The sequence below is a fragment of the Mytilus edulis genome, chromosome 6 (assembly GCF_963676685.1).
Source record: "Mytilus edulis chromosome 6, xbMytEdul2.2, whole genome shotgun sequence".
NCBI lineage: Eukaryota > Metazoa > Mollusca > Bivalvia > Mytilida > Mytilidae > Mytilus > Mytilus edulis.
In genome coordinates, this window is record NC_092349.1 from 91,098,280 (window position 1) to 91,114,376 (window position 16,097).

Consider the following 16,097-nt stretch of genomic DNA (forward strand, 5'->3'; position numbering starts at 1 on the left):
GAATTTCACGTTAAATCTGCGCGTGAATGTCATGTGGGATTCATGTGGAATTCACGTGAGCTAATTGTGCCTGTGTATCGCATTAATAGTTATCCCATAAGGACGCGGTGTGTCAGTGTAAGATCACCCCGATGGCCGGAAGCCAGAGGGTGCTCTAACACTGATACAAAGTCCGAGTGGGATAACTTAGTATTTTACATCCCAGCTCTTTTAGAATAGACGAAAAACCATTTACAATTCATAAAATCTAGTTTAGAACGCAACACAACCATTACAATATACTTTATTTATTATTAAATGATGTATACCCTTTATGACCCCCAAACACGATGAGTAGATATCAAATAATGACAACTCGCCCCACTTGCCAATCGGCCCACACTATATCGCCACTTTTTAAAAAAATCGCCCCACTCTTGTTTACCGACTCGCCCCACTTTTGAAAAAGTGTTAAATCAAATTGAACAATCAGTCTGAAAACTCACTTATGAACGAAAAAGGTTTAAACCCCACTGAATAAAGGTCTGACAACTCGCCCTACTTATAAAAAGATCTTGCTTCCTTTTAGTATGTAAAATTACTATTAGTTCGTATCCAGTCGTCCTGGTGTAGTGGTATGTGTTGTGGCTTGATATGCTAAAGGTCTTGAGTTCGAATCCCAGCATATACACTGGATTTTTTCTACGTGAATTTTGATAGATAGTCTTTTCCGTGTAATTAATTGTAAGTTTGACAAAAAAATATCCTAAAACCTTACCTATGTTCCTCCAATTTTGATCGAACAACGTGTGTTCTTTGAAAATGTTTTTGAGTATATATTGTGTTTCAATTATCTATGCCTGTTGTTTGTCATTAGACTAATTTCATGCATTGTTTTTCTTGTTAAAGATCACATGGCTATTGCATGTGATGATAATGGTCTGCAAATAGTAATGGTTGGAGGAACAGATCGTGGGAAGAGCAAAACCACCAACGCAATGTTAGGCAATCAAAGGTTACAAAACGATGATGGTGAACATTCATGTATCAGCTGTTCACGCTCAAAGAGTGCAAATCGATTTGGGAATCGCATATCTGTTGTGGACACACCTGGATTATTAAACACTGCAAATGAGAAAGAAACGTATAGAATGATCGAAAGACAGATACGCATTTACCATGAACGTTTAGCAATTTTCTACACAGTTGATCATAACATGACTGAAGGTGACATTAACCAACTAAACCTATTGATTGAAAACATCAACTCTTATACCCGAACGAAGCTGTTTCTTGTATTAGCTGATTTCGAAGACGAAAAAAACAACCCATTCACGAAAGTAGCAATACCGGTACTTCGTATCAACAGTGCGTTGCAAGATACAGAAAAAGATGAATATCAATTGAAAGTCATATTGAAAGAGATTCAATGTGCAAAAGCGACAGTGAAAAATCACCCAACGATTTTCTTGTGAGTACACAAATTTATAATACCACATTTACATATATGTAAACATATGAACTTCAAATATGTTTTCAGTAAAACGGCATAATGAGAGCATGTTTGTCCAGATTGAGTTGCAATAGAAGTCGATTCTTATATTACAGAAAGAAAAAGCCATACGCAATATTATTTTTTGTTGCTGCTTTTCATTTGTTCACAAGGAATGGTAAAAGTATAGCAGCAAAAACAATAAAACAACGTAAAAAGTATGATATAAAGTTGCTTACAAAAAAGGCAATTATTTTCGCCAACCATTGTCATGTTATAGAAAATGGTGTCTCAAAGTATTACCGATGCCATCTCATAGTTTATCATAATATTTTCTAGAATAATGTTTGTCTATGAGCTGTGTGCTTTTCATTAGATACACACATTTACATTTTTATCTAACAACATACTGAATTTTGTTGGTAATACTTCTATTTGTATTCGAGCGTCATCGATGAGTTTTTATGTGTTTTTTTATGGGACTGACGTCTGGCGTAAAGAATTTTAAATGTGGTATTTGTAATGAGTGAATTAAATAAAGTATTCAATTGCTTAACTGGATATAAATTATAGTTAACCTCCATGACCTGACATAATACATTTTCGTATTTTTAACGTCTATGGACTATTTAACTAGAACACACCCGAACCATCGCGGGCATTTAGTGCGTGATGAAGTATATAAATTGTTGAAGAATGAATTTGCCAAGAAGATTTTATCACTAAAGAATTTTAGGTAGGTATCAACAGTCTTGGCCTGCCGGAACCGTGGTGACTGGACAAATCTTTAGCCCACCTCCTTTTTTCCAAAGTTCGTTATGTTTTGTTTTCTGTCTTTCTCTATACTATGAATATACATACAAATGTATACTAGAAATAAAGTATATTGGCTATTTACTACCAATTACTAGTTTACTATCCACGACAGTCACCGTGATATATTATACAGAGAATATCTCTCTCTCAATTATTCATGTAAGACTTAGATCGACGTCCAGTCTCTAATCGACGTCCGTTCGATCCAAATGTTACGTCACAATAAAATAACATTCCAAATCGACGGCCAATTTTATGCCTGTCTAATCGACGTCCATTTTTTTTTTTGGCATTTTCTAATCGACGTCCGATTTTGAGCTTCTCTAATCAACGTCCGTTTTGGACACAGAATACAAAACTAAACTGAACCGAAAGCAGCTGAAACATTTAGTCCTAAGCAGGGTTTCCCCTGGGTCAATTATTTTTTTCGCCACCTCTTTCTCCAAAACAATATATTTTTCGCCACTTTATTATTGTTTTCGCAAATGACGAATTTTTATCGCCACATTTATTATTTTTTCGCAAATTGCGAAAATGGCGACCGCCAGCGGAAACCCTGGTCCTAAGTCCTTTAAACATATAATATTATCTGAGAGTGAGACAAATAAGATCTAGCAGAAAAGTCCAGTTATAAGTAAAATACGGAATAAATAAGAAATGTGTGGTTTTTTTAAAATTATTATACTAGACTAAGTATGTAAACAGGTTGTGATTTCTATTTTACAAAGATTGGTATGATTTTCAAAGGGACAACTATACACCACAGTTCAAATAAAATGGATGTGAGCAATTATAAACAATACGGCTTTCAACAATGATAAAAACTCATACATCAAAGGCTATAAAAGGCCAAGACATAAATAACGTAAACAGTTCAAATAAGAAAATTCACGGTATATATTAAAAACAATTCCGAAAAACAAATATGACAGATATAAACCATCGAAAACCAATGTACTGCAGGCCCATACAGAATATGTCGGGGGTTACACATGTGTGTGAGCACTTAACCTAGAACAGTGTTGTAAAAGCATAACATAAAAACATAATGTCAATTATCTTGCGTTTACATTTTCACTCCTGGTGTAAAACACAGAAATTTGTTAAAATAAAAACCCGAATTATAATACTCTCAAAACACTTGGCTGTGCTTCTTTATTTTGTCTATTGATGAAGACTGAATAAAGCTCCTAGATGTCGTTTGGTTTTCTTATAATCCTATAATCCTGGTACCTTTGATTACTATTTATCAAGATAAACTTTAATATGCATAATACCTATTTCGGATTGAAAAATAAATTATGTACATGTATAAGTGTAAACAATTGATTTAAAATTGATGATGTGGTATGGTTGCCACTGAGACAACTCTCCACAACTATAGGTCACCATACGGCCTTCAACAATGCGCAAAGCCCATATCGCATAGTCAACTATAAAATGCTCCGAAATGACAGTGTAAAACAATTCAAACGAAAAAACTAAAAGCCGTATCTGTGACCAATAATTTATTATTTATTGATATTGGACATTGATTTAAGACGACAACACTCAATCAGGCGTAGTTTTGGCAAGCAATGCCGTCTCATTGGACGTAAATAAGAGTATCAACATATTTGACGTCGATTTGAGAATGTGACGTCCGATTTGGACGTTGATTTGAGAAACAGACGTCGATTTGAGGAACGGACGTCGATTAGAGGCCGGATGTCGATCTGAGTCTAACATACATATATATATATATATATATATATATATATATACCACTCGTCTAAACATCAACCCAACAATGTTAGATCTGTAAATTTGGTTTCGCAAATTTTTGGTTCTTCCCTCGCCTGGATTCGAACCCATGCTACTGTGATATCGTGACACCAAATCGCCTGCACTGCAGCCGTCCCGCTAGACCACACGACCACCTGGGCTCACAATAATAAAGCTTTCGGTGGCCGTGTGTTACCTTTCCTCGTCAGTTTTAATCTAGCGTCGTACTACAGTATATGATATATAAGGCATGGAGATGTTATCGTTACAGATCAGCTCAATTATCTATAGTAAAGGATCCTACAAACAAAAGCAAGATACAGTCACAGAAAATGATTATATTTATAAGTACGTCTGAGTCAGTGACAACTCTACAACAGATTTATCCATCGGATCACCAGCAATGATGGTGATACATGGCTGTGTTCATTATGTAAATACAACTCGTCTAAACATCAACCCAACAATGCTAGATCTGTAAATTTGCTTCGCAAATACGAGTCTAAATTGAAAACTACGTTCAAACCTATGATTGCGTTGGATAAAAACCGCAATTTGTAAACGTGTGCATGTAAAACAAATTTCGTTGTAGAAGGGTCTAAATACAGCACAAACAACATTTTCCAACAGACCAAAAAAGTTAAAAAGTATATTTAAACAAAACGCATTTGACTAACAGGTCAAACAACTGATGTTCATAAACACTGCTCACTGCCATTTGCGATTGCCAAATAAAATTGATCACGAGATGTAACAAAATGGATCTTAATACCCTAACCCTAACCTAACCATATGTATGTATATATCAGTGACCGTTGTGGATAAACTTGAAATTGATTGTCTAATAGAAAATGCATTTTGTTTATAGTATACTTATGATCAAAGGATACAGAAAAACGTGAAAATAATTGTCCTGTAACCAAGTACGAAATTTAAAACAGCCCTTAACGGAAGACTTGTCTATGACTTAAATGACCTTCCGATGACGGAAACAACATCCGGACGCCATTCTTGTCGTGTGTCTCCGAAATACCCCAAACTGAATAATCAAAAGCAAGAATGACAAATGCGACTATGCAGGGTACCTATAGGATACAGAGTCATAACAATCAATTTATTGTGGACGGAAAAAGAAGCGACACGATGTCCGTGTTACCCGTAAGATATCAGCATGGACTGGAATAGGCGTAAGGGATGGTACTACCAAGTTAGCAAAATGATGCAAAAGATTGATGCTACGGACATAGTGAACGATGATAACACTACGACAAAAACTGCGATGAGAATAATTTATGAGCGCGTAGATATTGTAGACAAAGACGAATTTGTTGGCGAAAGTTTTAATGACAAAAATAATCCAAACGCAATAAACTACGTACATCAGTCAGGGGCGTTACATAAACAAGTTATTTTTCTTAGTTACTTATATAGGTAATTTTTGTTTTAAAAATTATAAAATTAATCAATAGAGTTATTTTAAATTTCAATAGAAGCATGGACTTAATGTAGTTTTCATGAATGTTTACATCATTTTATATCATAAAATTAAGAACTTATTAAATTTGAGAGGAGTATAGAGGTAAAGGGTTACTTTAAGAATAACGACAAAAATATTACTTGAATAGGTTATTTTATACATCTTTAAAATAATCAGTAATAACACTTATTTAAGGAACAAATGTAATTGTTTTGGGTTACAAATTATAAATAACTTCAAGTCTTAATTAAATCATAGGTTTCTATCTATTTATATCTGTCTACCTTCAAGATTTTCAAGGACAACGGTACTTTGATTGTCTCAAGAGACCAATGTTTGACCCAGAAGAGTCGATATGTAGTGCGTCAGAAGGGCAATTTGTGTTTCAGAAGGATTAGATTTTATATTTCATGGGGAAAATAACCAGATGTCTATAACAATTTGTCAAAGCTAGTAAAATCGGTATAATTGGACACCTATAAAAATAATTTTTAGAAAAAATACTTAAATAACATTACTTGTATAGGTAATTTTAAAAGTTACTTGTTCAAGTTATGCCCCTGACTGTACATATAGAAAATACAAAGAAAAAGTAAAAACATTCTTAACCTTCTCATTTTTCAAGATCTCAGTCTTCAAAATATATTTTTCTTATAATATGACAGACAATTTTTTTTTTAAATACCTTAAACATGTTAAATACAGTGTTTCCACTGCTCAGCTGGTTCCATCATCAGGTGGAACCCCTCTCCTCGACTGTTTCGGCCTTGTCCACGATAATCTCCAGGGGTGCGCCGATCTGGGTTGATCAAACCCAGCCAGGAACCAGACAGCTCTTCCACTGCTCTTCTCTCTTTCTCCATATTGAACCAGAGGTTTCCGCTGCCTGTTTCCCAACTTTTCCCACCAAGATTCTTCTTACTGGCCCAGTTAGTCCTAGGGATCCCAAGGCTCTCTACAATGTTCGCGAAACAAAGGCTCTACCTCTACCTCCACTGGGAAATACTATATCCTCAAATTCTTTTCTTGGTTGTCTGTTTCCAATTCCTGTCAAGCTTTCTCTTGTGGGCTTCTTCCAGTCTTGTTTCCCATGGCACTGTTAGCTCTACAAGAGTGACCTGTCTGCTGATTCTGGACCACAGCATAATGTCTAGTAGGAGGGTTGTTGTTATAATCTCTCGTGGGAAGGTGTTCTTTCCCCCAATGTCGGCTTGCATCTCACAGTCGTTTGCTGTTGTTAGCATACGGCTGGCTTTGCTGTTTGTGTTTTTTGATGACTTTCCGCCTCCTTTGATGAAGTTGATTAACTTTGGCCCCTTCTTAATCTTAGTCTTCTCCCTTCTCTTTGTGTCCAAGACTGCTGCTATTTTTCTAAGTACTTGGCCATGACGCTCTGTGTATCTATCATCTTTTAAAGCTGTCCTGCAAGCTTGAGATCAATTTCAGGGTCATCAACCAAAGACCTCACATCAAAAGACTCTAGGCCTCTACTTTATATTGTAAATGAGTTATATTATCATACAACTAACATTAGATATAAAAGGGGAGAAAACTTGCATTAAATGTTCCGTACCCTTTTAAGAAAAATTTACGTAATACGACATGTCGCAAGTAACAATTGTCTGAAAATATTTTGTCGATATCTTGTATGATTTCTGAAAATAAGAGATAACAAGCCAAAATCAAAAAAATAACATGACCTTGATCTTTGACCTTGACCTCATTTTCATTTTTGTTTGGACCAAGGACCTCAAATCAAAAGATCTTAGGCCTCTATCACTGATGGCTTTCCAGTTACAAATTTATTTCACTAATTTCAATACAGAGGGGAAATAGCTGTCATATGGGGTTTTCGTAAAGCTTCGGTCAACATCCTGAGGATATAAGGAGCAATTTAAAAAAATAAATTTGTCACTTTCCTTTACGGTTGCGGATGAGATCTGATAAGAAAAAAAATAGTGTTTGGGGAGATAACTTTAACAAAAAAAAGTGTTCGGTTAAACAGGGTCAGTTTCAAAAGCGTATAGACTATATGATATCATATACAAAAAAAAAACTAAGCGACATCTTTTGAAACATTTTTACACCGCAAGAAAAAAATTAGTCGGAAGAAAAAAAGAAAAAAAATATTATCAGAAGAAATTCAATAGGTCTTTCCACACGGAAAGGTGGAAAGACCTAATTAACACAAACTACGATGTACATGTACCAAATACAACCCAGTAACATTAGATATGGATATGAAACGATGTGGAGATAACTCTGCTTTAATCTTTACAAGTAAAACAGATTGGCGAACAATCAAACCATTCAAAAACACAATTGTTCAGGCAGTTAATTCATGCCAAAATTTTATTTTAATAACGTTTTTCATGTGTGCTTGTATATAACCTTTGTCCAGAACCGACAAGACATGTACAATACAAAACAATGTAAATAAAACAGGTTTAAAACTGTCACATTCAATTGTATAGTCTCTTAGAGTAATCATAGTTACTTGAATATATTTTCAATTCACTCAGACAAATATTTAAAGCTTCAGTTGCCGAGATCGGTCCGACGAGTTGTTTCCCTGTTCCGAAGTGGATCGCTCCGTTCGCCATCGAGACAGCCGATACGCACTACCGTAAATACAGGTTAATGAAAGACGTTGTGAATACTGTGCGAATGACGTCATAGGAAACGAAAAACATTTTCTTATGAACTTCATAGATAAGGCCGTTAGTTTTCTCGTTTGAATTGTTTTACATTGTCATTATAGTTTTATTAAATAAGCTGTAAATAACATTTTTATCATAATATAGTGGTGAACGCTATTGCCGCAATAGTTCTGTGTACATTTCTTATCGTGATATTGTATTTGCAACTTGTGCTGTGTACATTTTTATTGTGATACAAGTGGTGAACATTAGCTGCATACATTTTTACCGTGATATCGTGTTGATTCTTATTACCGCAATTGTAATGTGTACATAATATTTTTAACTTATTATCGTCGTAATATTTTAAGACTTTTAAAATATTTCTTTTAGTCGTACATATTTTTAATGTAAATATAAAGATATCCGCAATCTCGGTGTGTAAATTAAATTGCTCATCCGATAAGTGGAGTGCTCCGTTTAAACGGAGGTGAATACCTGTACAGAACAGAACATTTCGGGGCCTTTTATAGCTGACTATGCGGTATGGGCTTTGCAACTCATTGTTGAAGACCGTAAGGTGACCTATAGTTGTTAATTTCTGTGTTATGGTGGTCTCTTGTGGAGAGTTGTCTCATTGGCAATCATACCATTTATTATGCATCATGTATGACGACTTATGATATAATTTATTTCTCGAGCCAAAAACTTTATAGATAACTTTGACACTCTTGATATTGACAGTCAATTTATCAGTCTTATGAAATGTAAAGAAATACAATCCTCATTATCATACGCACTTTTTTTTATTTTATCAGAGAAGAAAGACATTTATTTTAATGTTAAAGTCATATGAAAAGAGTGACTGGTGAAAAATAATGTTTATCCAATTCTTGAACCAATGCATGTATATATTATTAACTTAGTCTTCTGTGCACGATTTTATCATTTTTTACGCAAATATTTTTTTTCTCTGTCTGTTATGATTTATCAAATATGGCAGCTCATTAAATGCCGTGTTTTGACTCCGAGGTTGACCGATTATCACCTTATAGTAAACAATCATAAAAAAGCATGGATATTGAGAACGTGTTTAACATGTACAATCGGAATATAGTTTATTTCAGTTGAAGATCCATGTGTATTGAGATCACCGGATTTATACGAGAACGGGTTCACGTTAAAATCGCTCTGCATACGGAAAATATGTCGGCGAATTGCTTCCTGGAAGCAAGCAATTAAAACAAAAATAAACTTCTAAATGTGGACGAATTAAAGAATGTTCTTCAGAAAAAAAGTATATGTACATGTACATAAGTTTAATAATGAAAACTATCCGTTTTGTTATAAAACACATATGCATCATTTTTCTTAATTTGAGGTTTCATATGACTTTTACATATATTTTTTCATAGTTATATTTTCAGGTCTTTTTATTATTGTTACTATTATTACTTTTTAGTACAGATCTTTTATCTAGATACATTTATTTAATATTTTCACATTAAAAATATTTAGGTTTCCCTAGAAATATATTGTTTTCTATTTGCTTTTATTTAAAGTAGTTTATCCGATTGTTTGGCAAAACCTTTTTTCTTTTAATCATTGCTAATAATTTTAACCTGTAATACTTTTATCAATATCGTCTATCTAATATTAATTGAAACTTTTATTAGTAAATATTTTAAAAGCAGTTTACTTAATGTTATAAACCAGTAATTAGGTCTTTCCACCTTTCCGTGGAAAGACCTATTGGATTTCTTCTGATTATTAAGTCTTTCCACTTTTCTGTGGAAAGACTTATTGTTTTTGTTCTGATTATTATTAGGTCTTTCCACCTTTCCGTGGAAAGACCTATTGAATTTGTTCTGATTATTAGGTCTTTCCACCTTTCCGTGGAAAGACCTATTGAATTTGTTCTGATTATTATTTTTTTTTTTTTTCTTCCGCCTAAATTTTATTCTTGTGTAGTATTGATGTTTCAAAAGATGTCGCTTAGATATTTGAAATATGATGTCGTATAGTTTATACGCTTTAAAAATTTACAACTGCGTAACAAAATACTTTATTTTGTAAGAGTTATCTCCCCAAACACTGTTTTTCTTGTGGCCACTACTCCTTCGCAACCGTAAAAGATTACGACAAATTTATTTTACCAAATTGCTCGTTACTTTTTCAGGATTAGGATATTCATTTGGACCGAAGCTATCCGGAGACTCCATATGAGAGTTATTTCCCCTTATGCATTTGATATAAGTGATATGCGTTTCTAACTGGTAAACCATCAGTGATATAGGCCTAGGGTCTTTGGATTTAAGTTCCTTCGTCCAAAAAAATGAAAATAAGGTCAAGGTCAAAGGTCAAGGTCATATTCTAAATTTTGATTTTGGCTTATTTTCTCTTATTTTCAACAACCGTGAAAGATATTGACAAATTATTTTTACTAAATTGTGAGTTGCGACATGTTGTAACTTATAAATTTTGGTTGGAAGGGTGCGTAAACAATAAATGAGAGTTTTCGCCCATCTTATATTTAAAATCAAGGCTTAAGTGATATAACTCATTAACCATACATATTAAAGACCTAGGGTTTTTTATTTGAGGTCCATGGTTGGTGACCTTGAAATTGAGGTCAAGGTCGAAGGTTAATTGGACGTTCTAGATTTTGACCTTTGCTTTAAATTCATATTTATTCATTATAAAGTCATAGGAGCTGACATTTTAAACTGTTTTTTTCATATTTCAATATCAAAATAGATCTTTACTAGTGGAAAGACCTTCAATTGTTCTCTGAACAATTGGTTTTTAATTATTATTATTATTATTATTTTTTTTTTTTTTTTTCTTCCGCCTAATTTTTTTTCTTGCGTATTATTGATGTTTCAAAAGATGTCGCTTAGATATTTGGAATATGGTATCGTATAGTTTATACGCTTTAAAAATTTACAACTGTGTAACAAAATACTTTACGTTGTAAGAGTTATCTCCCCAAACACTGTTTTTCTTGTGGCCACTACTCCTTCGCAACCGTTAAAGATTACGACAAATTTATTTTACCAAATTGCTCGTTACATCTTCAGGATTAGGATATTCATTTGGACCGAAGCTTTACGGAGACTCCATATGAGAGTTATTCCCCCTTTTCCCTTAAATTAAGTGATATGCATTTCTAAATGGTAAACCATAAGTGATAAAGACATAGGGTCTTTAGATTTGGGGTCCTTGGTCGAAAATAATAAAAATGAGGTCAAGGTCAAAGGTCAAGGTCATATTCTAAATTTTGATTTTGGCTTATTTTCATTTATTTTCAAATACCTTATGACATATCGACAAATAATTTTTCATAAATTGTTAGTTGCGACATGTCCTTACTTGTATATTTTGATTGAAAGGGTGCGCAGACAATAAATAGGAGTTTTTGCCCATCTTACATTTAGAATTACGCGTAAAGTGATATTACTAATAAACCAAACATATTAAAGACCTTGGGTCTTTTGATTTAAGGTCCTTGGTTTGTGAACTTGAAATTGAGGTCAAGGTCATAGGTTAATATGACGTTCTAGATTTTGACCTTTGCTTTAAATTCATATAAATACATCATACAGCCATAGGAACTAACATTTTAAACTGATTTTTAATATTTCAATATCAAAAAAGATCTTTTCTAGTGGAAAGACCTACAATTGTTCTCTGAACAATTGGTTTTTAATTATTATTATTATTATTATTTTTTTTTTTCTTCCGCCTAATTTTTTTCTTGCGTAGTATTGTTGTTTAATAAGTTGTCGCTTAGATATTTGGAATATGATATCGTATAGTTTATACGCTTTAAAAATTTACAACTGCGTAACAAAATACTTTACGTTGTAAGAGTTATCTCCCCAATCACTGTTTTTCTTGTGGCCACTACTCCTTCGCAACCGTAAAAGATTACGACAAAATTATTTTACCAAATTGCTCGTTACATCTTCAGGATTAGGATTTTAATTTTGACCGAAGCTATCCAGAGACTTCATATGAGAGTTATTCCCCCTTATGTATTTGATATAGGTGATATGCATTTCTAACTGGTAAACCATAAGTGATAGAGACCTAGGGTCTCTTGATTTGAGATCCTTGGTCCAAAAAAATGAAAATAAGGTCAAGGTCAAAGGTCAAGGTCATATTCTAAAATTTGATTTTGGCTTATTTTCACTTATTTTCAAATACCGTATGATATATCGACAAATATTTTTTCCTAAATTGTTAGTTGCGACATGTCCTTACTTGTATATTTTGGTTGAAAGGGTGCGCATACAATAAATGGGAGTTTTTGTCCATCTTACATTTAGAATTACGCGTAAAGTGGTATTACTCATTAACCAAACATATTAAAGACCTTGGGTCTTATAATTTAAGGTCCTTGGTTTGTGACCTTGAAATAGAGGTTAAGGTCATAGGTTAAAAGGACGTTCTAGATTTTGACCTTTGCTTTAAATTCATATAAATACATCATAAAGCCATAGGAACTAACATTTTAAACTGATTTTTCATATTTCAATATCAAAATAGCTCTTTACTAGTGGAAAGACCTTCAATTGTTCTCTGAACAATTGGTTTTTAATTATTATTATTTTTTTTTTTATTCTTCCGCCTAATTCTTTTCTTGCGTAGTATTGATATTTCAAAAGATGTCGCTTAGATATTTGGAATATGATATCGTAAAGCGTATGCACTTTTAAAACTGACCACTGCGTAACCAAATACTTTACGTTGTAAGAGTTATCTCCCCAAACACTGTTTTTCTTGTGGCCACTACTCCTTCGCAACCATAAAAGATTACGACAAATTTATTTTACCAAATTGCTCGTTACATCCTCAGGATGTTCTGTTTTATTTTGACCGAAGCCGTATAGAGACTCCATATGAGAGTTAGTTCCCCTTTTGTATTTGAAATTTTGAAATGTATTTTAAACTGGAAAACCCTAAGTGATAGAGACCTAGGGTCTTTTGTTTTGAGATCATTGGTCCAAAAAAATGAAAATTAGGTAAAGGTCAAAGGTCAAGGTCATATTCTAAATTTTGATTATGGCCTATTTTCATTAATTTTCATTAACCTTATAAGATACCGACAAATTATTTTTACTAAATTGTTAGTTGCGACATGTCGTAACTTATATATTTTGGTTAAAAGGGTGTGTAGACATAAAATGGGAGTTTTTGCCCCTCCTATATTAAGAATTAAACGTAAAGTGATATAACTCATTAACTATACATATTACAGACCTAGGGTCTTTTTATTTGGGGTCCCTGGTTTATGACCTTGAAATATAGGTCAAGGTCATCAGTAAATTTGACGTTCTAGATTTTGACCTTTGCTCAAAATTCATATTTATACATCATTAAGCCATAGGAACTGACATTTTCAACTGAATTTTAATATTTTCATATCAAAATAGATCCTTATTGGTGGAAAGACCTTCAATTGTTCTCTGAACAATTGGTTTTTAATTATTCTTGAATTTGATGCATATATATAAGTAAATCCCCACTATATTTTTAAATAAATGTGTAGTTGTTTGATGTGTTTACAAGTGTCTCATAAGTCTATTCTAAGGCTGGATATTTCTGTTTGTATAATGAATTATTGTATATATATATAATATAATTATTTTCTGTGACTGTATATTACATTAATTTGTAGGATCCTTTACTATAGATAATTTAGCTGATCTGTAACAATAACATCTGCATGCCTTATATATCATGTACTGTAGTACGCCGCTAGATTAAAACTGACGTGGAAAGGTAACACATGCCCACCGAAAGCTCTTTTATGAGAGCCCAGGTGGTCGTGTGGTCTAGCGGGACGGCTGCAGTGCAGGCGATTTGGTGTCACGATATCACAGTAGCATGGGTTCGAATCCCGGCGAGGGAAGAACCAAAAATTTGCGAAAGCAAATTTACAGATCTAACATTGTTGGGTTGATGTTTAGACGAGTTGTATATATATATCTATAATACTAAAATTACGAGGTCCAATTTGTCAGCCGTCATCACGTAAAAACGACGAATCACAGAATTCAACTTTATATATAACTTATATAGTACAAAGGTGTAGATTAAAAATTACACCACTCCAGGCCCTTTTGTTTTCCACGTAATTAATATTGCCAATAATTAAGAAGTTCCGGGTCGAGTCCGCTACCGATACCAATAGTATATTCACCTGTTACCTATTACCTTATCTGTACGTTCCGCATCTGACAGGCGCACCACCAAACGTTGTATTCAGGATTAATATGCAATATACACGGGTCGTAACCACAGGGTTGACACTACTAAATTGTCAAATTGTTACCTATTGTAGTATCTTAATTAGTAAGACTTTCTAAGATAACAATACGAATACTAAAAATCTGGACTAGAGGTACAGTTTTCAATTTGTTAGTGGGCATGACGTAAAACAGCGAAGCAAAGAATTCTACTTTATTTATAACTTATATAGGACAATGCTGTTGATTAAAAAATACTCCATTCCAGGACCTTTTGTTTTCCAAATAATAAATATTATTGTTTCAGTTCGACGGGTTCAAACAGAAAGACTTGAAAGCAGAGAAAAACTGTGTATCTTATAATCGGCATGACTTTATCAGATAACAATACTAATACTAAAATAAGGCTTGCGCATAGTTATATACTTTAATTCAGTCACGGACCCGTGATATCACGGGTGTGTTCTAGTATATATATATATATATATATATATATATATATATATATATATATATATATATATATATATATATAAAGTGCCTAGAAAATCAACATAACGATGTTAGAGTAGATTTGATTCGTAACTTCCTCCACGGCGCCGGGGCTGGAACCTGTACTTTTTTTCTAACTTCTACGACAACACCGCCTAGCATTGTGCAGGGACCTTATCCCCTCCTCTAACTCTAGCTTATTATAATATGCTTTCGTTTCGGGAGGTGTTTCCTGCTTGTAGGAATTAAACAAGGATCTCTGATACAATACACGAAGTATTTATTTTTAGTGTACAGAAATGATCATCTACGCATCTCTTCAGTATAATTGCAGGATGCTAATCTATTTTTAAAAGCATACAATTACTGTAAATAAATATATGTATATGTCTGCCTGTGTGTAGTGACAACTGCAAATTATACCTTGTCCATCGGATTTCTTATGATTAAGAAATACCAGGCCTTAGAATATGTATAAAGTGCCTAGAAAATCAACCTAACGATGTTGGAGTAGATTTGATTCGTAACTTCCTCCCCGGCGCCGGGGCTGGAACCTGTACTTTTTTTCTAACTTCTACAACACCGCCTAGCATTGTGCAGAGAACCTATCCCCTCCTCAACTCTAGCTTATTAAAATAAGCTTTCGTTTCGGGAGGTGTTTTCTGCTTGTAGGAATTGAACAAGGATCTCTGATACAATTCACGAAGTATTTATTTTTAGTGTACAGAAATAATCATCTACTCATCTCTTCAGTATAATTGCAGGATGCTAATCTATTTTTAGAAGCAAACAATCACTGTAAATAAATATATGTATATGTCGGCCTGTGTGTAGTGACAACTGCAAATTATACCTTGTATATGTCACAAATTTATCGTTTTTCTGTTTAGTATTAAATTTATATTAAGATCCATTTTGTTACATCTCGTGATCAATTTTATTTGGCAATCGCCAATGGCAGTCAGCAGGGTTTAAGAACATCAGTTGTTCGACCTGTTAGTCAAATGCGTTTTGTTTAAATATACTTTTTATACGACCGCAAAAATTTTAATTTTTCGTCGTATATTGCTATCACGTTGGCGTCGTCGTCGTCCTGCGTCGTCGTCCGGCGTCGTCCGAATACTTTTCGCACTCTAACTTTTGTAAAAGTGAGAAATTTTAACACAAGGTTTATGACCACATAA

General features: G+C 33.6%; 1 protein-coding gene across 1 annotated transcript in view; it reads left to right on the plus strand.

The window, feature by feature from the left end:
- The first annotated feature begins 892 nt into the window (after positions 1 to 892).
- The window catches only part of LOC139528883 (uncharacterized), a 35,614-nt gene continuing 20,409 nt past the window's right edge, over positions 893 to 16,097 (plus strand). Inside the window, exon 1 of the mRNA XM_071325118.1 lies at positions 893 to 1,450. Within this exon, the coding sequence (XP_071181219.1) occupies positions 894 to 1,450 (557 nt within the window). The 5' untranslated portion in view covers position 893. The remainder of the gene's footprint in view (positions 1,451 to 16,097) is intronic.